General features: G+C 40.2%; 1 protein-coding gene across 9 annotated transcripts in view; it reads right to left on the bottom strand.

Moving 5' to 3' along the window:
- The window catches only part of YAP1 (Yes1 associated transcriptional regulator), a 141,187-nt gene that overhangs the window by 38,125 nt on the left and 87,322 nt on the right, over positions 1–15,740 (bottom strand). For 4 of the 9 annotated variants that reach the window (XM_068989295.1, XM_068989292.1, XM_068989294.1 and 1 more), the window contains exon 4: positions 9,226–9,339. The exons of 4 other annotated variants lie outside the window; for them this stretch is intronic. In XM_068989295.1, the coding sequence (XP_068845396.1) occupies positions 9,226–9,339 (114 nt within the window). Of the gene's footprint in view, positions 1–9,219; positions 9,340–15,740 lie in introns of all 9 variants that reach the window. One more of the 9 variants, XM_068989300.1, reaches the window with a different exon arrangement.

Below are 15,740 nucleotides of genomic sequence, written 5' to 3' on the forward strand. Positions count from 1 at the left end.
ATTGCCAGGAGAAATATCAATAACCTCAGGTATGCAGATGACACCACCCTTATGGCAGAAAGTGAAGAGGAACTAAAACGCCTCTTGATGAAAGTGAAAGAGAGTGAAAAAGTTGGCCTAAAGCTTAACATTCAGAAAACGAAGATCATGGCATCTGGTCCCATCACTTCATGGGAAATAGATGGGGAAACAGTGGAAACAGGGTCAGACTTTATCTTTCTGGGCTCCACAATCACTGCAGATGGTGACTGCAGCCATGAAATTAAAAGACCCTTACTCCTTGGAAGGAAAGTTGTGACCAACCTAGATAGCATATTCAAAAGCAGAGACATTACTTTGCCAACAAAGGTCCGTCTAGTCAAGGCTATGGTTTTTCCAGTGGTCATGTATGGATGTGAGAGTTGGACTGTGAAGAAAGCTGAGCACCGAACTAATTGATGCTTTTGAACTGTGGTATTGGAGAAGACTCCTGAGAGTCCCTTGGACTACAAGGAGATCCAACCAGTCCATCCTAAAGGAGATCAGTCCTGGGTGTCCATTGGAAAGACTGATGCTGAGGCTGAAACTCCAATACTTTGGCCATCTCATGCAAAGAGCTGACTCATTGGAAAAGACCCTGATGCTGGGAGGGATTGGGGACAGGAGGAGAAGGGGACGACAGAGGATGAGATAGCTGGATGGCATCACCAAGTCAATGCACATGAGTTTGGGTGAACTCCGGGAGTTGGTGATGGACAGGGAGGCCTGACGTGCTTCGGTCCATGAAGTTACAAAGAGTTGGACACGACTGAGCGACTGAACTAACTAACTAACTAAGGTCAATTTGATATCATCTTCCTTCAACCATCTATCAAAAGTCTGGCATGAAAATTCATTATAATGGTATTTTTCAAACAATACAATTGTGAATAGAGCTTAAAAAACATTCAACAGAACATTTTCTCCTCATCACCTCATTAAGCAGTTTGGGGCAGGACACAGGAGTTGCTAAATGAGGTGAGGAGGAGAAGGGAGAAGCAGTCTTAACTAGCCTTCAGCTCTGTCTCCAGGACATAACTATGTTTTTCCCTCGACTATGAAAACAGTGTTTAAAGTACAAATAATGAAATGACTGGTCTATAAAGAGACAGGGAGTAACGTTTTAAAATCTACCTGGCATCAAGAATTCATGTTAGATTAATGAGTAAATAGTCCCATTAACAATAGCTTTATTTCTAATTACATGTAATTTATTACTCTTTCACTAGGGGAATTTTAATTTAAAAGAGAAGAATCTGAGTTTTGACAGCTAAGCACAAAAACTGGTCCTTTTATATAGTGTAGAGCTTGACTGGCTTCTCATCCTTGAATGTCCCACTTCAAAAAAGTGTTCCTGACTACCTCACCTCATTCCCTTTTGAAGCACCTTATGATAAAGCCCTTCATTGTATTTAACAGGTTTTGTAATGGTTTACTTACTCAGTAGCCTGCAACCCCCAGCCCCCAACTGTTAGCATAGTGCCTGGTACGTAACTGGCACACATCTGCTGAATGAGTAAGTACAAAAAGTTTTTATCCCTGGTTAGTAGGATGCTATTAGTAATGCACAGGAGAATCTCCAAATTGAAGTGAATCCAGAATGAGTTCTGAAGTGACCTCAGCAACCAGGGTAGCAGAACAACATGAGCATAAAACAAAGAATAGGAACCACTCCCCTTCTAAGTCACTCCAACTGATTGCAGCAGAAATCTATCTGGCTTTTCCCTCCGGAAGTCTATAATCTCTTTTTCTGTTTATCTGAATCTCTGAGTTGGCACAAAAAGTGGCACCACCAAATGGATCTCTTCTTCAGTGCATTTTATAAGACACTTGCTATTAATGCAAAGGTGATGCTGGAATCAAGGTTGCTGGGAGAAATATCAATAACCTCAGGTATGCATATGACACCACCCTTATGGCAGAAAGTGAAGAGGAACTCAAAAGCCTCTTGATGAAAGTGAAAGAGGAGAGTGAAAAAGTTGGCTTAAGTTCAACATTCAGAAAACTAAGATCATGGCATCTGGTCCCATCACTTCATGGCAAATAGATGGGGAAACAGTGGAAACAGGGTCAGACTTTATTTTTTTGGGCTCCAAAATCACTGCAGATGGTGACTGCAGCCATGAAATTACGCCTGGGAAGGAAAGGTATGACCAACCTAGATAGCATATTCAAAAGCAGAGACATTACTTTGTCAACAAAGGTCCGTCTAGTCAAGGCTATGGTTTTTCCAGTGGTCATGTATGGATGTGAGAGTTGGACTGTGAAGAAAGCTGAGTCCCGAAGAATTGATACTTTTGAACTGTGGTGTTGGAGAACTCTTGAGAGTCCCTTGGACTGCAAGGAGATCCAACCAGTCCATTCTGAAGGAGATCAGTCCTGGAAGGACTGATGCTAAAGCTGAAGTCCAATACTTTGGCCACCTCATGTGAAGAGTTGACTCACTGGAAAAGACTCTGATGCTGGGAGGGATTGGGGGCAGGAGGAGAAGCAGACGATAGAGGAGGAGATGGCTGGATGGCATCACCAACTCGATGGATGTGAGTTTGAATGAACTCCAGGAGTTGGTGATAGACAGGGTGGCCTGGCGTGCTGCAATTCATGGAGTCGCAAAGAGTCGGACACAACTGAGCAATGAACTGAACTGAACTGATGCAAATGTAACTTGAAACACAGGTTTCTTTTAAAAATATATTTTCTTATGTCTGATGGGAGGAGTTTTAGTAACACAAGCCATTAATTTAAATTATCACTCGCTATACAAAGAAAATACTTCTTCACTATGTAATTATTTGTGTCACTGAACCATCATCAAGTAGAAAATATGTACTAACTTCACCTCATTAATGTATGTGAGGAGGAGTGGGCATCAGAAGATGAGATGGCTGAATGGCAACACCAATGCAATGGGCACGAACTTGGGCACTTCAGGAGATGGTGCAGACAGGGAGGCCTGGCGTGCTGCAGTCCATGGGGCTGCAGAGAGTTGGACACGAATGGGCGACTGAACAACAGTGGATGTCTACGCACCCTCAACGAATAGAAGAGATTGCATATATGAATAATAGACTATTTTGACACTATCCTCCCGAATATAACATAAATTAAAAGCAAAAAAGACTAAAACTGCAAACCTCAAGTTTGAACTAACTTTGACAGTCCATAACCTTACACATGAAAACGTTCATTTCAGTGTTTATTTAATTTTTACTTAAAAAAAAATAGTGAGGGCAACAATTTGTAACAATCTCTAACAGTGTGTTTTAAATTGAGCTTCACTGAGCACATGGCCTGGAGTTATACTTCAAATCAACTTACATCAGGCTTTCTATTACAGCAACTTTAGGGAAGTTCTAAATTTTAGAAACCAAGCACACCAAAACTGTATCCATCTTTAAGACAGTAAAGCTGAACCCCACTAACACATGCATTAAATTCCTACATGTGTCAGAGTTTCACAGTGTAGACAAAACTTAACTCTTCCATCCAGCACTGGCCATTCCCTGTCAGATGTTTGCCTGGGCATACTCACCATGTGATAAGGCTTATCTTTAGATTAAGCTGGAAGATTTCCTAGTCTCCTCTTCACAAGTAATTTCCAGCTGTGACCAGAGGGCCAAAAGCTAAACTTAAATGGTACAATAAATAGTTCAAAAGTATCTTTGAAACCTCAGGGCACTCAAATCCAGAAAGCTATTGAGAAGTAACCTTAAGTAAGGATCCAAAGCAGCCACTGAAGATTTCATACTCTAGCATATTATATTAAATCACAATAATTAAGAAGGGGCGTCCCTGGGGGTTCAGATGGTAAGGAATCTTCCTGTAATGCAGGAGGCTCGGGTTCAGTCCCTGGGTATGGAAAAGCCCCTGGAGAAGGGAACGGCAACCCACTCCAGTATTCTTGCCTAGAGAATCCCGTGGACAGAGGAGCTTGGAGGGCCCCAATTCATGGGGTTGCAAAGAGTCAGAGAATGACAATAATTAAGGACTGGAAATATTCTTAAAAGCATCCAGTATATGAGTCCAAATAAGCTGAGAAGTCAGGTATCTTTCTGAATGAATTGGTTATATTGTGATACCAGAATAACTTGGGTCTCCTGATTTCTAACTGAGGAGGTACATTTTTCTACATCACAATTTACTTCATATTGAATTTTTCTGCATCACAGTTCTATTCAAATTCATATTGAATGTATTATGCAACTACTATGGAGAAAACAGGATGCTAATTTCTTTTAAAGGATTTTTCAAGGTCATATAAAATGCCAGGTCACAGAAGTGTTGCAATTGTTTTTCTCACTGGATAATGTGCATTTAAAAACTACACTGACTGTTACCTTTAAAGAGGCACTAGTTAAATGAAAGGCATCCAGAAGAAGAGAATTAAACTAGTAAAGAACTCAGAACTCTTACTGCATGGAAAAAACTAGAGAAACCAGTTAAAAGAGAATGTTCTGATATTAGGACTGTATTCACAAATTTGAAGGGAAGTAAATTTCTGAGTAATAAAGGAATACATACTTTCTGGTCATTAGAATCTTCCTTAAACAAAATGGACTGACTTGTAATGTGGTAAGTTCCTAGTTGAGGGAAAGGTCAAATCGAGGGAAAGGTCAAAGGTGAGGTTGGAAGGTAATCTCTTAAGGATGTGGAAGAGGCGAGGCCTGACAATTCAACTGTATGGTTTCACTTCTGTAGCTGGAAACTCACTACCTTGGTAATTTCCTCAAGATGAGTCACAACATATAAGTCACGGTACATAAGTAAATGCATTAACCACTGTCATCTTCCTCCTTCTGAAATTTCCATGTATTAGTATTGGTGACTTAGGTGTGTTTCTAAAGATTAACTGCTTGCAATCTAGATTTCTTTAAAATTCTGGGTGTCAAAAGATCAAGTCCAGATTCTAGTTCTGTCACTTAACTATGTAACTCGGTAAGTCACGATTTTCCTAGATCTCAGAGAAACTGAAACTTGGGGCAGAATTCCCTACCTCTCCCAGTATTTTTTTTTAATGGACGTTGGTGGGTTTGCAGTCACAGGACTGGGTGGCACCGTGGCTCACCGGGCAGGAGTCAGGGCGCTAAACGCTCCTTTAGTGCCCAGGGCACCCCTTTCCTCCTCCCCTGAGGAAAGGTGAAGAGAAGAGTCACAAGGTGCTTTTATGTGCCAAACTTAGTGAGATTTATCTGTTTTAAGACGCTGCAGTTAGCAACAGCTCTATTTACCTAAAACACAATGAAACAGCTTTTCCTCCCCACCCTAAGTAGTTAATAATATAGTTCACAACCCAAACTGACATTTTAGGATCACTAGGCAATATTTAAAAGAGGGTAAGGAAAACAGAACAAAAAACAAAGGAAAAACTTGTTTTTAATGCATGCATATCAAGAGACTTGCTTCAGTAAAAGTTCGAATGAGCTGAAGCTGGTATTCTAGCTACCCAAGACTCCATTAATGGAGTTACAGAGTTAGTTCCTATAGCCTTCAGTGCTTTCCCTTCCTCTACAACAGAGGGAAAAATATTTAGTTGGTCATTAGGTGCATCTTCATTAAAAGCAAAATATTACTTTTAACAGCTATCAGAAATATTTGCTCTTAAAGGGAAAAGGTCTGAACACTTAAAAAATTAAACAGACTTTTAACTACTGATGCAAAATATTTAACTGTGATCAGAAAGGTGTGCTGAACAACTTTTAGTTTGTGACTGAAAAGCAAGTTTTGGAGTATCTTGAAACCAAGGACCCAAATTAACTTCTAGGTTTTAATTACCTGTTACATTTCCATGCATAGAATGTCTATGCACAGAATTGCTGTTAGTGATTACAAAGGATATTGTGTTTTCGCCAACCTAGGTTATTTATTACCTCCTTTAAGACTCAAAAGATACACCTTTTAATCCACATCTCTAGTTCCAGTACTTTATTTACACCAAATGTGTTTTCAATCCCCGTGGTCCCATCAGCACTTATTTCCAGAAACACAGATTCTAACACTATTTAATATGTTCTTTCCCATAAACAGGGACATTACATAAAAGATCAGTTCACTGACCATTAGTATTCTGGAGTAGATTTTTCATTCTGAAGAATGGGAATTTTTTTGGCTTGCTTTCATTAGGGCTTTCACTGGAAAATATTCATATGGCTATATTATATAAAATAAATAATCTTACGATGTACAAGAAAATGAGACTTTTTATGTTTGCAAGTATAAAATCTGTAGGGGGAAAAAGTGTAAACATGAAATAATTTAATCACCTGTGTAATATTTAAGCATCAACTTACTTTAATAAGTGTAAAAACAGTCCTAGTATGATTCCTTAAAAATAGATAAAAGCCCTTCTTTTTTCACAGCCAGTAAATATCAGCTAGTTCTTATTGCCACTGGATGTTACCTCATGATTTGTTATAAATTACCAATCAATGCTGTAAAATAATATAAATGTCAAAAATATGTAGTTTTCATAGAAGGGCAAGAAAGGGGCATGAGATTAAGAGATACAAACTACTATGTAAAAAAAAAAAAAGCAACAGGGAAAAATACAGCACAGGGAAACAGTCTTTATTTTGTAATAACTTTAAATGGAGTATCATCTATAAAAATGTTGAATCACTAAGTGATATACCTAAAACTAATACTGTAAATCAACATAAAATAAAAACTTCAATAATTTTTTTAAAGATATAGTTTTTAAATGTTAAAGAACAAGAAAATCGAATAAAAAGGAACCAATACATAACAAATTATGAATTTCCTAAATTTATATTATATGAATAACTTATTAACTTCATGGGGGATGTGAAGAACTGATTAAAAAAATTATTCTAAATATAATTATTCCAAAGCATCTGATAAAGAACAGAAATATAAAAGAGGCTGGTGTTTGAAGGCAATTAAGTGATAAAGTCAAGCTTATACAGAGGTCAAATGTATTTTCCACTCTAAAATGTCAAAAGACATAGGTCAATGTAATGTAAAAAATGGTAAATACTTTAATATAGATTTAGGGAATATAGGAAAGCAAATTCCACAACCATGAAGGAAACAACCTATCATTTGTTGCTGTTTGCATGGTTCAAAGGGTCAGAAAGGGGATAGTTTATTTTTTTTTGGCAGATAAAATGCAATCTACCATAGAACTTCAGATTTCAAGGAAAACTCCTTCAAATTCAGCAGCTAACAGCTTGTCTCTATTTGCTGTCACTCTGGATCAGAGAAACCCACACTTCTTTCTTCCCCTTTCCTGCTCCCCTTCAGTTACACTTGAGCTCTCTGACTGAAAAGGTCTGGAACAGATTAGAAGTCGGGCCACAAAATAAAAAGCTTTGGCAAGCTGTCAAGCCTGTCTGGAATACACATACAACAGTGGGCCCAAAAGGGGAAACTAAAAGCAGTAAGAGTATTTTACGAAACCTTTTCTTGGCATACTTAATTGTACGCTGTGTGTACATATGTGTTGAGGTGGGAGGGAGGCTATTATTTTTTTGGTACTTTCTCCCATTTAAAACAAAAGACCAAGCTATGTGTGATTAACGGATCTACTTAAGCTCACAGCCAACTTGCTTTATTTACTTCACTTTTTACTAACTGGAAATACTTAAAAACAAAACAAAAACTTTTGTTCCAACTGCTGATTTCTATAGCTAGTTAAGAGTTAATCATCATTTTTCAGAGCCTCATGTAGAGGGAAAGAAAAATCCCACAGAACCACTTTTTAAAATTTCCAAATGCGGACAAGCTGAATTCATTTCATTAAAGATGATTTGAGGAAACATGGCTGTTATCATTCTAGTCCATACAAATGGCAAGATTTATTAAATTTTCTACCTTACTTGGGTTCCTGTTTCAACCACAAGGCCTTATTCAAATATTAAATAGAATCAGAAGTTGCAAATTATTAACATGCCACATTACTTTTTTAACACCCAAATAGGTCTTGAAGCTCAAAAGGCTTGCATTTAAGCCAAAGAGACAGTCTCTGCCCTGATCCCACTCTGACTTTACCTGAATAGGGGTCGGTTCATAACGCTGACCAATGGTGAGCTTGGGGCGGCACTGCCTCAAGAGAGAGATGGGAGTCACTGCTCTCTCAAGTTAAAAACCCAAATGTCGGGGTTTTTAAAAGGTATACATACCAACACAGAACTGTTCGCAACGTTCCTAACAGGGCAGTTATTTTGCCCAGTCCTGGGTAGTTTTCTTTCTCCCCTTTTACCCCAGATTGTGTTCTGATGGCATTCAAGGAGTTAATTCCTCCTTCCCGTAAGGGCCCCGCAGTTGTTGTTAGGTCAACCCCTGCAAAGCTTCAAAGGTTCCGAGCTCCCGCAGTCTGACCTACTCAGTGATCTGCACATTGTTTTCATTTAGCTACATCCAGTCCAAGACGAAAGCTTTAAAACCACAACGATCTGCTCCTTTTTAGATTCATTTTTCCATGGCTTTGGAAAAATATCTCAGAAACCCAACTGAAGAAAGGAAAACAGTGAAAAAATATGGATTAAAAAGGCCCCGAAGTGCTTGTATACTATTATCAAGATATGCACATTTGGGAGGGGGGTATTTCTTTGTGCAAATGGTGATTTTTGTCATTTGAGGGAGAAATATGGCTTTACTTTTTGTTTCCTAAATGAAAAACACAGAAAAAAAAAAACCTTAAAATATGGGTGTGGGGTGGGGGAGTGAGGGCAGAAACGAAGAGAAGGGAAAAAACGCTTCTGGCCTATCTCTAGGTGACAGGGGTCCCCGCCCCAGCTGAGGACAGAAAACATTATACCACTGAGACACAGGATGGGAGTCACTGCTCTCTCAAGCTAAGCATAAGCAGACACCAGGTCACTCACCGACAAAAGCTGCTATTTCAGGTTTTAGATGAAGCAACAGCCTGATTATTTCTATAGCTAGAGAGGTAATTTTAAACAAGATCACTGTGCTTCTCAAAAATGTGAAAGAAACAGCGAGTCTGGTTAGTAAACCACCACAAGATTCCTCCAATCCCATCCCAAGAAGTCAAAGCTAAAAAGTTGATTTACATCCAAATTCAAGTTTAAAGTGAAAGGCATAAAAATAGTAATAGATAAGTTGGCTAGGCAGTCATTTTTTAAAACTATAAAGCAATGCAACTTAATTTAAATGTACCTTCCAAAATTCATATACCAAAAAACAGTTATCAAAAATATTTTAAAAGATTTTGAGATGAACCTTTACCAAAACGAGGGTCAAGCCTGGGGTCTAGCCAAGAGGTGGTCTTGTTCTTGTGGTTTATATAGTATATTTCTCCATCCTGAGTCATGGCTTGTTCCCATCCGTCAGGAAGAGGACCTATAAACAACAGAAAAAAAAAAAATCACAGTTGGTTTTTATTTGGTGCACCTAAAAATAAAAAAAAGTGGGAGAGGTGCTAATTTAAAAAGAAAACACATCCTGACATAAAACAACTCATTAAAGTAGAATTAAGCATGTGTTCAGAGAAGAAAGGTAAACCCCAATACTTGATTCTTCCCCACCAAGAAGAAATTATCCAATAATAAAATCTACATCCCCAGAGACAGATGTAAACAAACTTCAGATTTTGGAAAAACTCTCTGGAAGTCATGACCCAAGCCATTACTATTAGTGTTACTACAAGACATGGAGTGCTACAGCTCGGGGACTGTCCCCCCGTCCAGCCTGTTTCATGACAGTACCTTCCTAGAGACCCCAGAGCTCTTAATAAGGAATCTGTGCAAGAGTTCTCACAGCACTACGGTATCATAAACATTCTGCTGAATATAGAGCACAGTTTAGCTTAGCCTGCCAACTGCCATTGATTTCCATTATTTATGTGACTGACACACACCAAGAACACTATAATAGAGAAAACGTGGTTGAAAAGAGCTGATTCTTAAGCAGCCCAGAAGTTGCTAGGAGGTGGGGATGGGGCTGGAAGTTTCAGTCTGTCAGAGATGTGGGAGGTGGGGAGAGTAAGGACCAAGACTGCTGAGAGGCACGTTTCTCAGGAAGAAAAAGAAAACAGGTACAAATTCCAAAACTACAGTGTGAGGAAGCAACACCTGGGAGACAGGGCTAAGAACACAGAAAGTTTAGGGATCATTCTAGGCTTCCCTCCTAGCTCATTCAGGAAAGAATCTGCCTGCCATGCAGGAGACCCGGGTTGGGATTCCTGGGTCGGGAAGATCCCCTGGAGAATGGAACAGCTATCTATTCCAGTATTCTGGCCAGGAGAATTCCATGGACTATACAAGAGTCAGATGTGACTGAGTGACTTTCACTTTGACTTTCACTTTTGGGCTTCCCTGGTAGCTCAGTTGGTTAAGAGTCCACCTGCAATGCAGGAGACCCTGGTTCAATTCTTGGGTCGGGAAGATCTGCTGGAGAAGGGATAGGCTACCAACTCCAGTATTATTGACCTTCCCTTGTGGCTCAGCTGGTAAAGAATCCATGTGCAATGCGGGAGACCCAGGTTTGATCCCTGGGTGGGGAAGATCCCCTAGAGAAGGGAAAGGCTATCCACTCTAGTACTCTTGCTTGGAGAATTCCATGGACAGAGGAGCCTGGCAGGCTGCAGTCCATGCAGTCAGAGAGTCAGATATCACTTAGTAACTAAACCACCACCAAGATGATGCAATCCTTACAAGGGAAGTGAGTTGCTTTTGAGAGGGAACAGTAATGAAATGAGAGACCCAGTATAAGTGATCAAACCCAGGCACATTTCTCCCCTTGTCTCCTCCACTTCCCACCCCCACGAGGATCAGGAGAGGCAAAGAGAAATGGACCAACAGGAACTGACTGCTCGTTGGGCGCCAGGCATGGTGTTAAGTACACACGTGCATGGACTCATCTGACGCAGACGATGATTGAGGACGCATGTGGCAGGACAGTCTCCATTCTAACCGGAAACTGAGGCTGCGTGGCTTAGCCGCACATCACAGATGATGCTCAAACCCAGCAGCCTGATTCCTGAGCCAGTTTCCTCATAACACTTCTTTTCTTTAAAATTTTATCATTTTTAAGCTTTAAAAAAACTTCTTCTTAAGGGGAGGATAACTGCTTCACAATATTGTGCTGGTTTCTGTCACACAAGAACGTGAGTCACCTGTTAAGTATACACACGTCCCCTCCCTCTTACTCCCACAACTTTTTATTCATCTTCCACATCCAAGATTAGAGACTAAGTGTGTCTCCTGTGCAAAAGTGGAACAAGTCCCTTTTCTCTAGGCAGTAAGTCCCCTGCATATGAACCTCCAAGCTGTGAACTTGCAAAGATGTAAACGTACACACCCAACCGTGTTTACGTTCGCTCACGTGTTTGGTGCACACTGTCACATGCGTGCACCCCCCCTACACGTGGTTGTGCTTTTGTGCATTTCACTGTAGAGAGTGCAGCAGTACAGCATGTACTTACTACCCAGCATCATCGGATCATTCTTTCAAGAAGGTGGACAGAACCGAATGCAGCCTGTGCTCCCGGGGCCGGCATGAGGGAGACCAGCTTATCCTCTGTGTCCCATCGCCGAGATCCTTAACTCGCCAATCCTCCACCTCCACTCCCCGCTCCAGTCAGGAACCTGCCTGTTCACTTGATGCCAGTTTATGCCAGCCATCATACTCTACTACTATACTTTTCAAGGTACTATACTGTAAGGTAAAAACTTTTTTGGTGTATTTTTTAATGTGTTATTTTTGAAAAAATATTATTAACCTATTATAGTATAATACTATATAGCCTGATTGTGTTAGTTGGGTGCCTAGGCTAATTCTGTTGAACTTATGAACAAGCTCTTGGAACAGAACTCATTCGCGTGCAGGGGACTGAGTGTATTGGCAGTCCAAGACAGCCTTGTGAGTGGTGCGGGAAGAGGGCCCGCATGGGACCATGGGACCCAAGGCCCTAATTCTAGGCCAGTTTCATTTGTATCAAGAACAGACTGATTTGCTATTATACTATTATCAAAAATCTTCTTTGATGGGCTCAAAATCACGTTAGGGAATGCAGGCACGTACAACTGGAGTGTTCTAGACTCCTACTAGAGGCCACAAGGGAAGACCCTCCTCCAATCCTGAGTGTGAAGTTCTGCATATGATGCTATGCCCAGAGGTGGGACTCTGCTACAGGTATCCTGTGTTTACTAAGAGGTAAACGGGAAGCAGAGTTGGTAAACACGTATAAATAAAACCACTTCTCTCAGCAGCCTTCAGTGTCACTTTGGTCTCTGCTTCCCCACCAGGAAGTCAGAAACTTCAGAACTGTTGCTGTTTAGTCGCTCAGTTGTGTCCGACTCTTCTGTGACCCCACAGACTGTAGCCCACCAGGCTCCTCGGTCCATGGCATTTCCCAGGCGAGAATACTGGAGTGGGTTGCCATTTTCTTCTCCAGGGGATCTTCCCAACCCAGGTATTGAGCCTGCAGGTGGATTCTCTACTACTGAACCACCAGGGAAGCCCAAGGGTTTGTTACTAACTTTAATTGCAGAAGGTGGCTCTTACCTGGATAAGAAGAGCTGGAAATTATTGATTGCTAAATTTTCACAGATGGATTGAAGCAGATCAGAGAGTGTGAGTAGAGTCACATATTCTATTATAAACAGATTATGTGAATGATTTGATATTAATCCAGCGCATTTTGCTCCTTAAAAGTTTTCATTTTTATAGCTCATTTGATATCTTAAAAAGTGTTTAAAATCTGTAGAACAGTAAAACGGAAAAGCAAAAGTTTCTTGTAATCTATTCTCCAGGAGAAAAACTGGACTTTCGTTCTGTGATATACTCTGGATTTCTTTTCCTGTGCACATTTTGTAATACACATGTGTAACTGCTGACATCATGCTATACCTGAGCCACATCTGCTTTTATTCACTTAATATACATTATGGGCATCTTTTCTTAACACAGCATGTAAGCCTCTCTCATTCTTTTTAATGGCTTCACAGATCTTACTACACAGATATACTAGAATTCATTTATCCCAGTGTTACATATCAGAGTTGTTTCCACATTTTGTCCTAAATTTGTTATAAACTGTGCAATGCACAGCACCCCCCGGTAGCGATAGCACCAGCTCCATTACTACACTGCACACCCTATACTTAACCCCATCATACTGAAACACAGTGACATTCAGACAGATCACTTGCCCAAGGTAGACAGCAGAGTAAACTTTGCCAAGATAAAGATTTGAACCCAGGCAATCTGACATCAGAGATCCTGTTTAAATTATTAGCTATTTATCCTATATAAATCATATTTCTCAAGTATTTTTCATATATGTCATTAAGTATAATATTTAGTATTTCACTAAAAAAAGTAGACTTCAAAAATTAAATTTAGCAAACTTGCTACCAGTTTTGTTCTTGTATACTATAAACAATCAAAAACAAACCTCTACACAGCAGAGGTTGGCACAACATTGTAAATCAACTATACTTCAATTTAAAAACAAAAAATAAACCTCTAACTAATCTTAACTTTCTTTTGTTGGGCTCCAAAATCACTCCAGATGGTGATTACAGCCATGAAATTAAATTAAAAGATGCTTGCTCCTTGGAAGAAAAGCTATGACCAATGTAGACAGCATATTAAAAAGCAGAGACATCACTTTGCCCGCAAAAGTCTGTCTAGTGAAAACTATGGTTTTCCTAGTAGTCAGGTACAGATGTGAGAACTAGATCATAAAGAAGGCTGAGAGGCAAAGAAGTGATGCTTTCAAACTGTGGTGCTGGAGAAGACTCTTGAGTGTCTCTTGGACTGCAAAGAGATTAAAACAGCCAGTCCTAAAGGAAATCAACCCTGAATATTCATTGCAAGGACTGATGCTGAAGCTGAAGCTCCAATACTTTGGTCACCTGATGCGAAGAGCCCACTTATCGGAAAAGACACAGATACCGGCAAAGACTGAAGGCAAGAGGAGAAGGGGACAACAGAGGGTGAGATGGTTGGACGGCATCACTGACTCAATGGACATGAGTTTGAGCAAACTCCCAGAGATAGTGAAGAACAGGGAAGCCTGGCGTGCTGCAGTCCATGGTGATGCAGAGAATCAAACACGACTGACTGACTAAACAACTAATATTAGACATGAAGATATAAAGGAGACAAGACTGGTACAAAAAAAGAATGTAGTGACTATTGCCTCTTTTCTCACCCATATTTCTAATTAAAGAAGTAAATATGTACATATGAGGTAGAATAATCACAGTAAAATTTTATAAGCATTCAGTTCAGTTTAGCTGCTCAGTCGTGGCCGACTCTTTGCGACCTCATGAATTGCAGCACCCCAGGCCTTCCTGTCCATCACCAACTCCTGGAGTTGACCCAAACTCATGCGCATCAAGTCAGTAATGCCATCCAGCCATCTCATCCTCTGTCGTCCCCTTCTCCTCCTGCTCCCAATCCCTCTCAGCATCAGAGTCTTTCCCAATGAGTCAACTCTTTGCATGAGGTGGCCAAAGTACTGGAGTTTCAGCTTTACCATCAGTCCTTCCAATGAACACCCAGGAATGATCTCCTTTAGAATGGACTGGCTGGATCTCCTTGCAGTCCAAGGGACTCAAGAGTCTTTTCCAACACTACAGTTCAAAAGTATCAATTCTTTGGCGCTCAGCCTTCTTCACAGTCCAACTCTCACATCCATACATGACCACTGGAAAAACCACAGCCTTGACTAGACGGACCTTTGTTGGCAAAGTAATGTCTCTGCTTTTGAATATGCTATCTAGGTTGGTCATAACTTTCCTTCCAAGGAGTAAGCATCTTTTAATTTCATGGCTGCAATCACTATCTGCAGTGATTTTTGGAGCCCCCCAAAATAAAGTCTGACCCTGTTTCCACTGTTTACCCATCTTGCCATGAATTGATGGGCCCAGATGCCATGATCTTCGTCTTCTGAATGTTGAGGTTTAAGCCAACGTTTTCACTCTCCTCTTTATTTTCATCAAGAGGCTTTTGAGTTCCTCTTCACTTTCTGTCATAAGGGTGGTGTCATCTGCTTATCTGAGGTTATTGATATTTCTCCTGTCAATCTCGATTCCAGCTTGTGATTCTTCCAGCCCAGCATTTCTCATGATGTACTCTGCATTAAATAAGCAGGGTGACAATATACAGCCTTGATGTATTTGGAACCAGTCTGTTGTTCCATGTCCAGTTCTAACTGTTGCTTCCTGACCTGCATACAGGTTTCTCAAGAGGCAGGTCAGGTGATTCGGTATTCCCATCTCTCTCAGAATTTTCCACAGTTTATTGTGATCCCCACAGTCAAAGGCTTTGGCATAGTCAATAAAGCAGAAATAGATGTTTTTCTGGAACTCTCTTCCTTTTTCCATGATCCAGTGGATGTTGGCAATTTGATCTCTGTTTCCTCTGCCTTTTCTAAACCCAGCTTGAACATCTGGAAGTTCACGGTTCACATATTGCTGAAGACTGGCTTGGAGAATTTTGAGCATTACTTTACTAGCATGTGAGATGAGTGCAATTGTGCGGTAGTTTGAGCATTCTTTGGCATTGCCTTTCTTTGGGATTGGAATTCAAACTGATATCAAATATATATACTAAACACAAAAGAATGCTGTTATGTTTAGGTTCATTTAACACTAGGTCAAAATTTAATGTATGGAAAGAGATTGTCTAAAACAGGATGTCCTCTTTACTGAAAAAGCTACTGATCAAAGGCAAAGGAGTAGATGAGGAAACATTTCCTTTAAATAGCTTTGCATCACAATCGAATTCTA

The sequence above is a fragment of the Capricornis sumatraensis genome, chromosome 16 (assembly GCF_032405125.1).
Source record: "Capricornis sumatraensis isolate serow.1 chromosome 16, serow.2, whole genome shotgun sequence".
Taxonomy (NCBI): domain Eukaryota; kingdom Metazoa; phylum Chordata; class Mammalia; order Artiodactyla; family Bovidae; genus Capricornis; species Capricornis sumatraensis.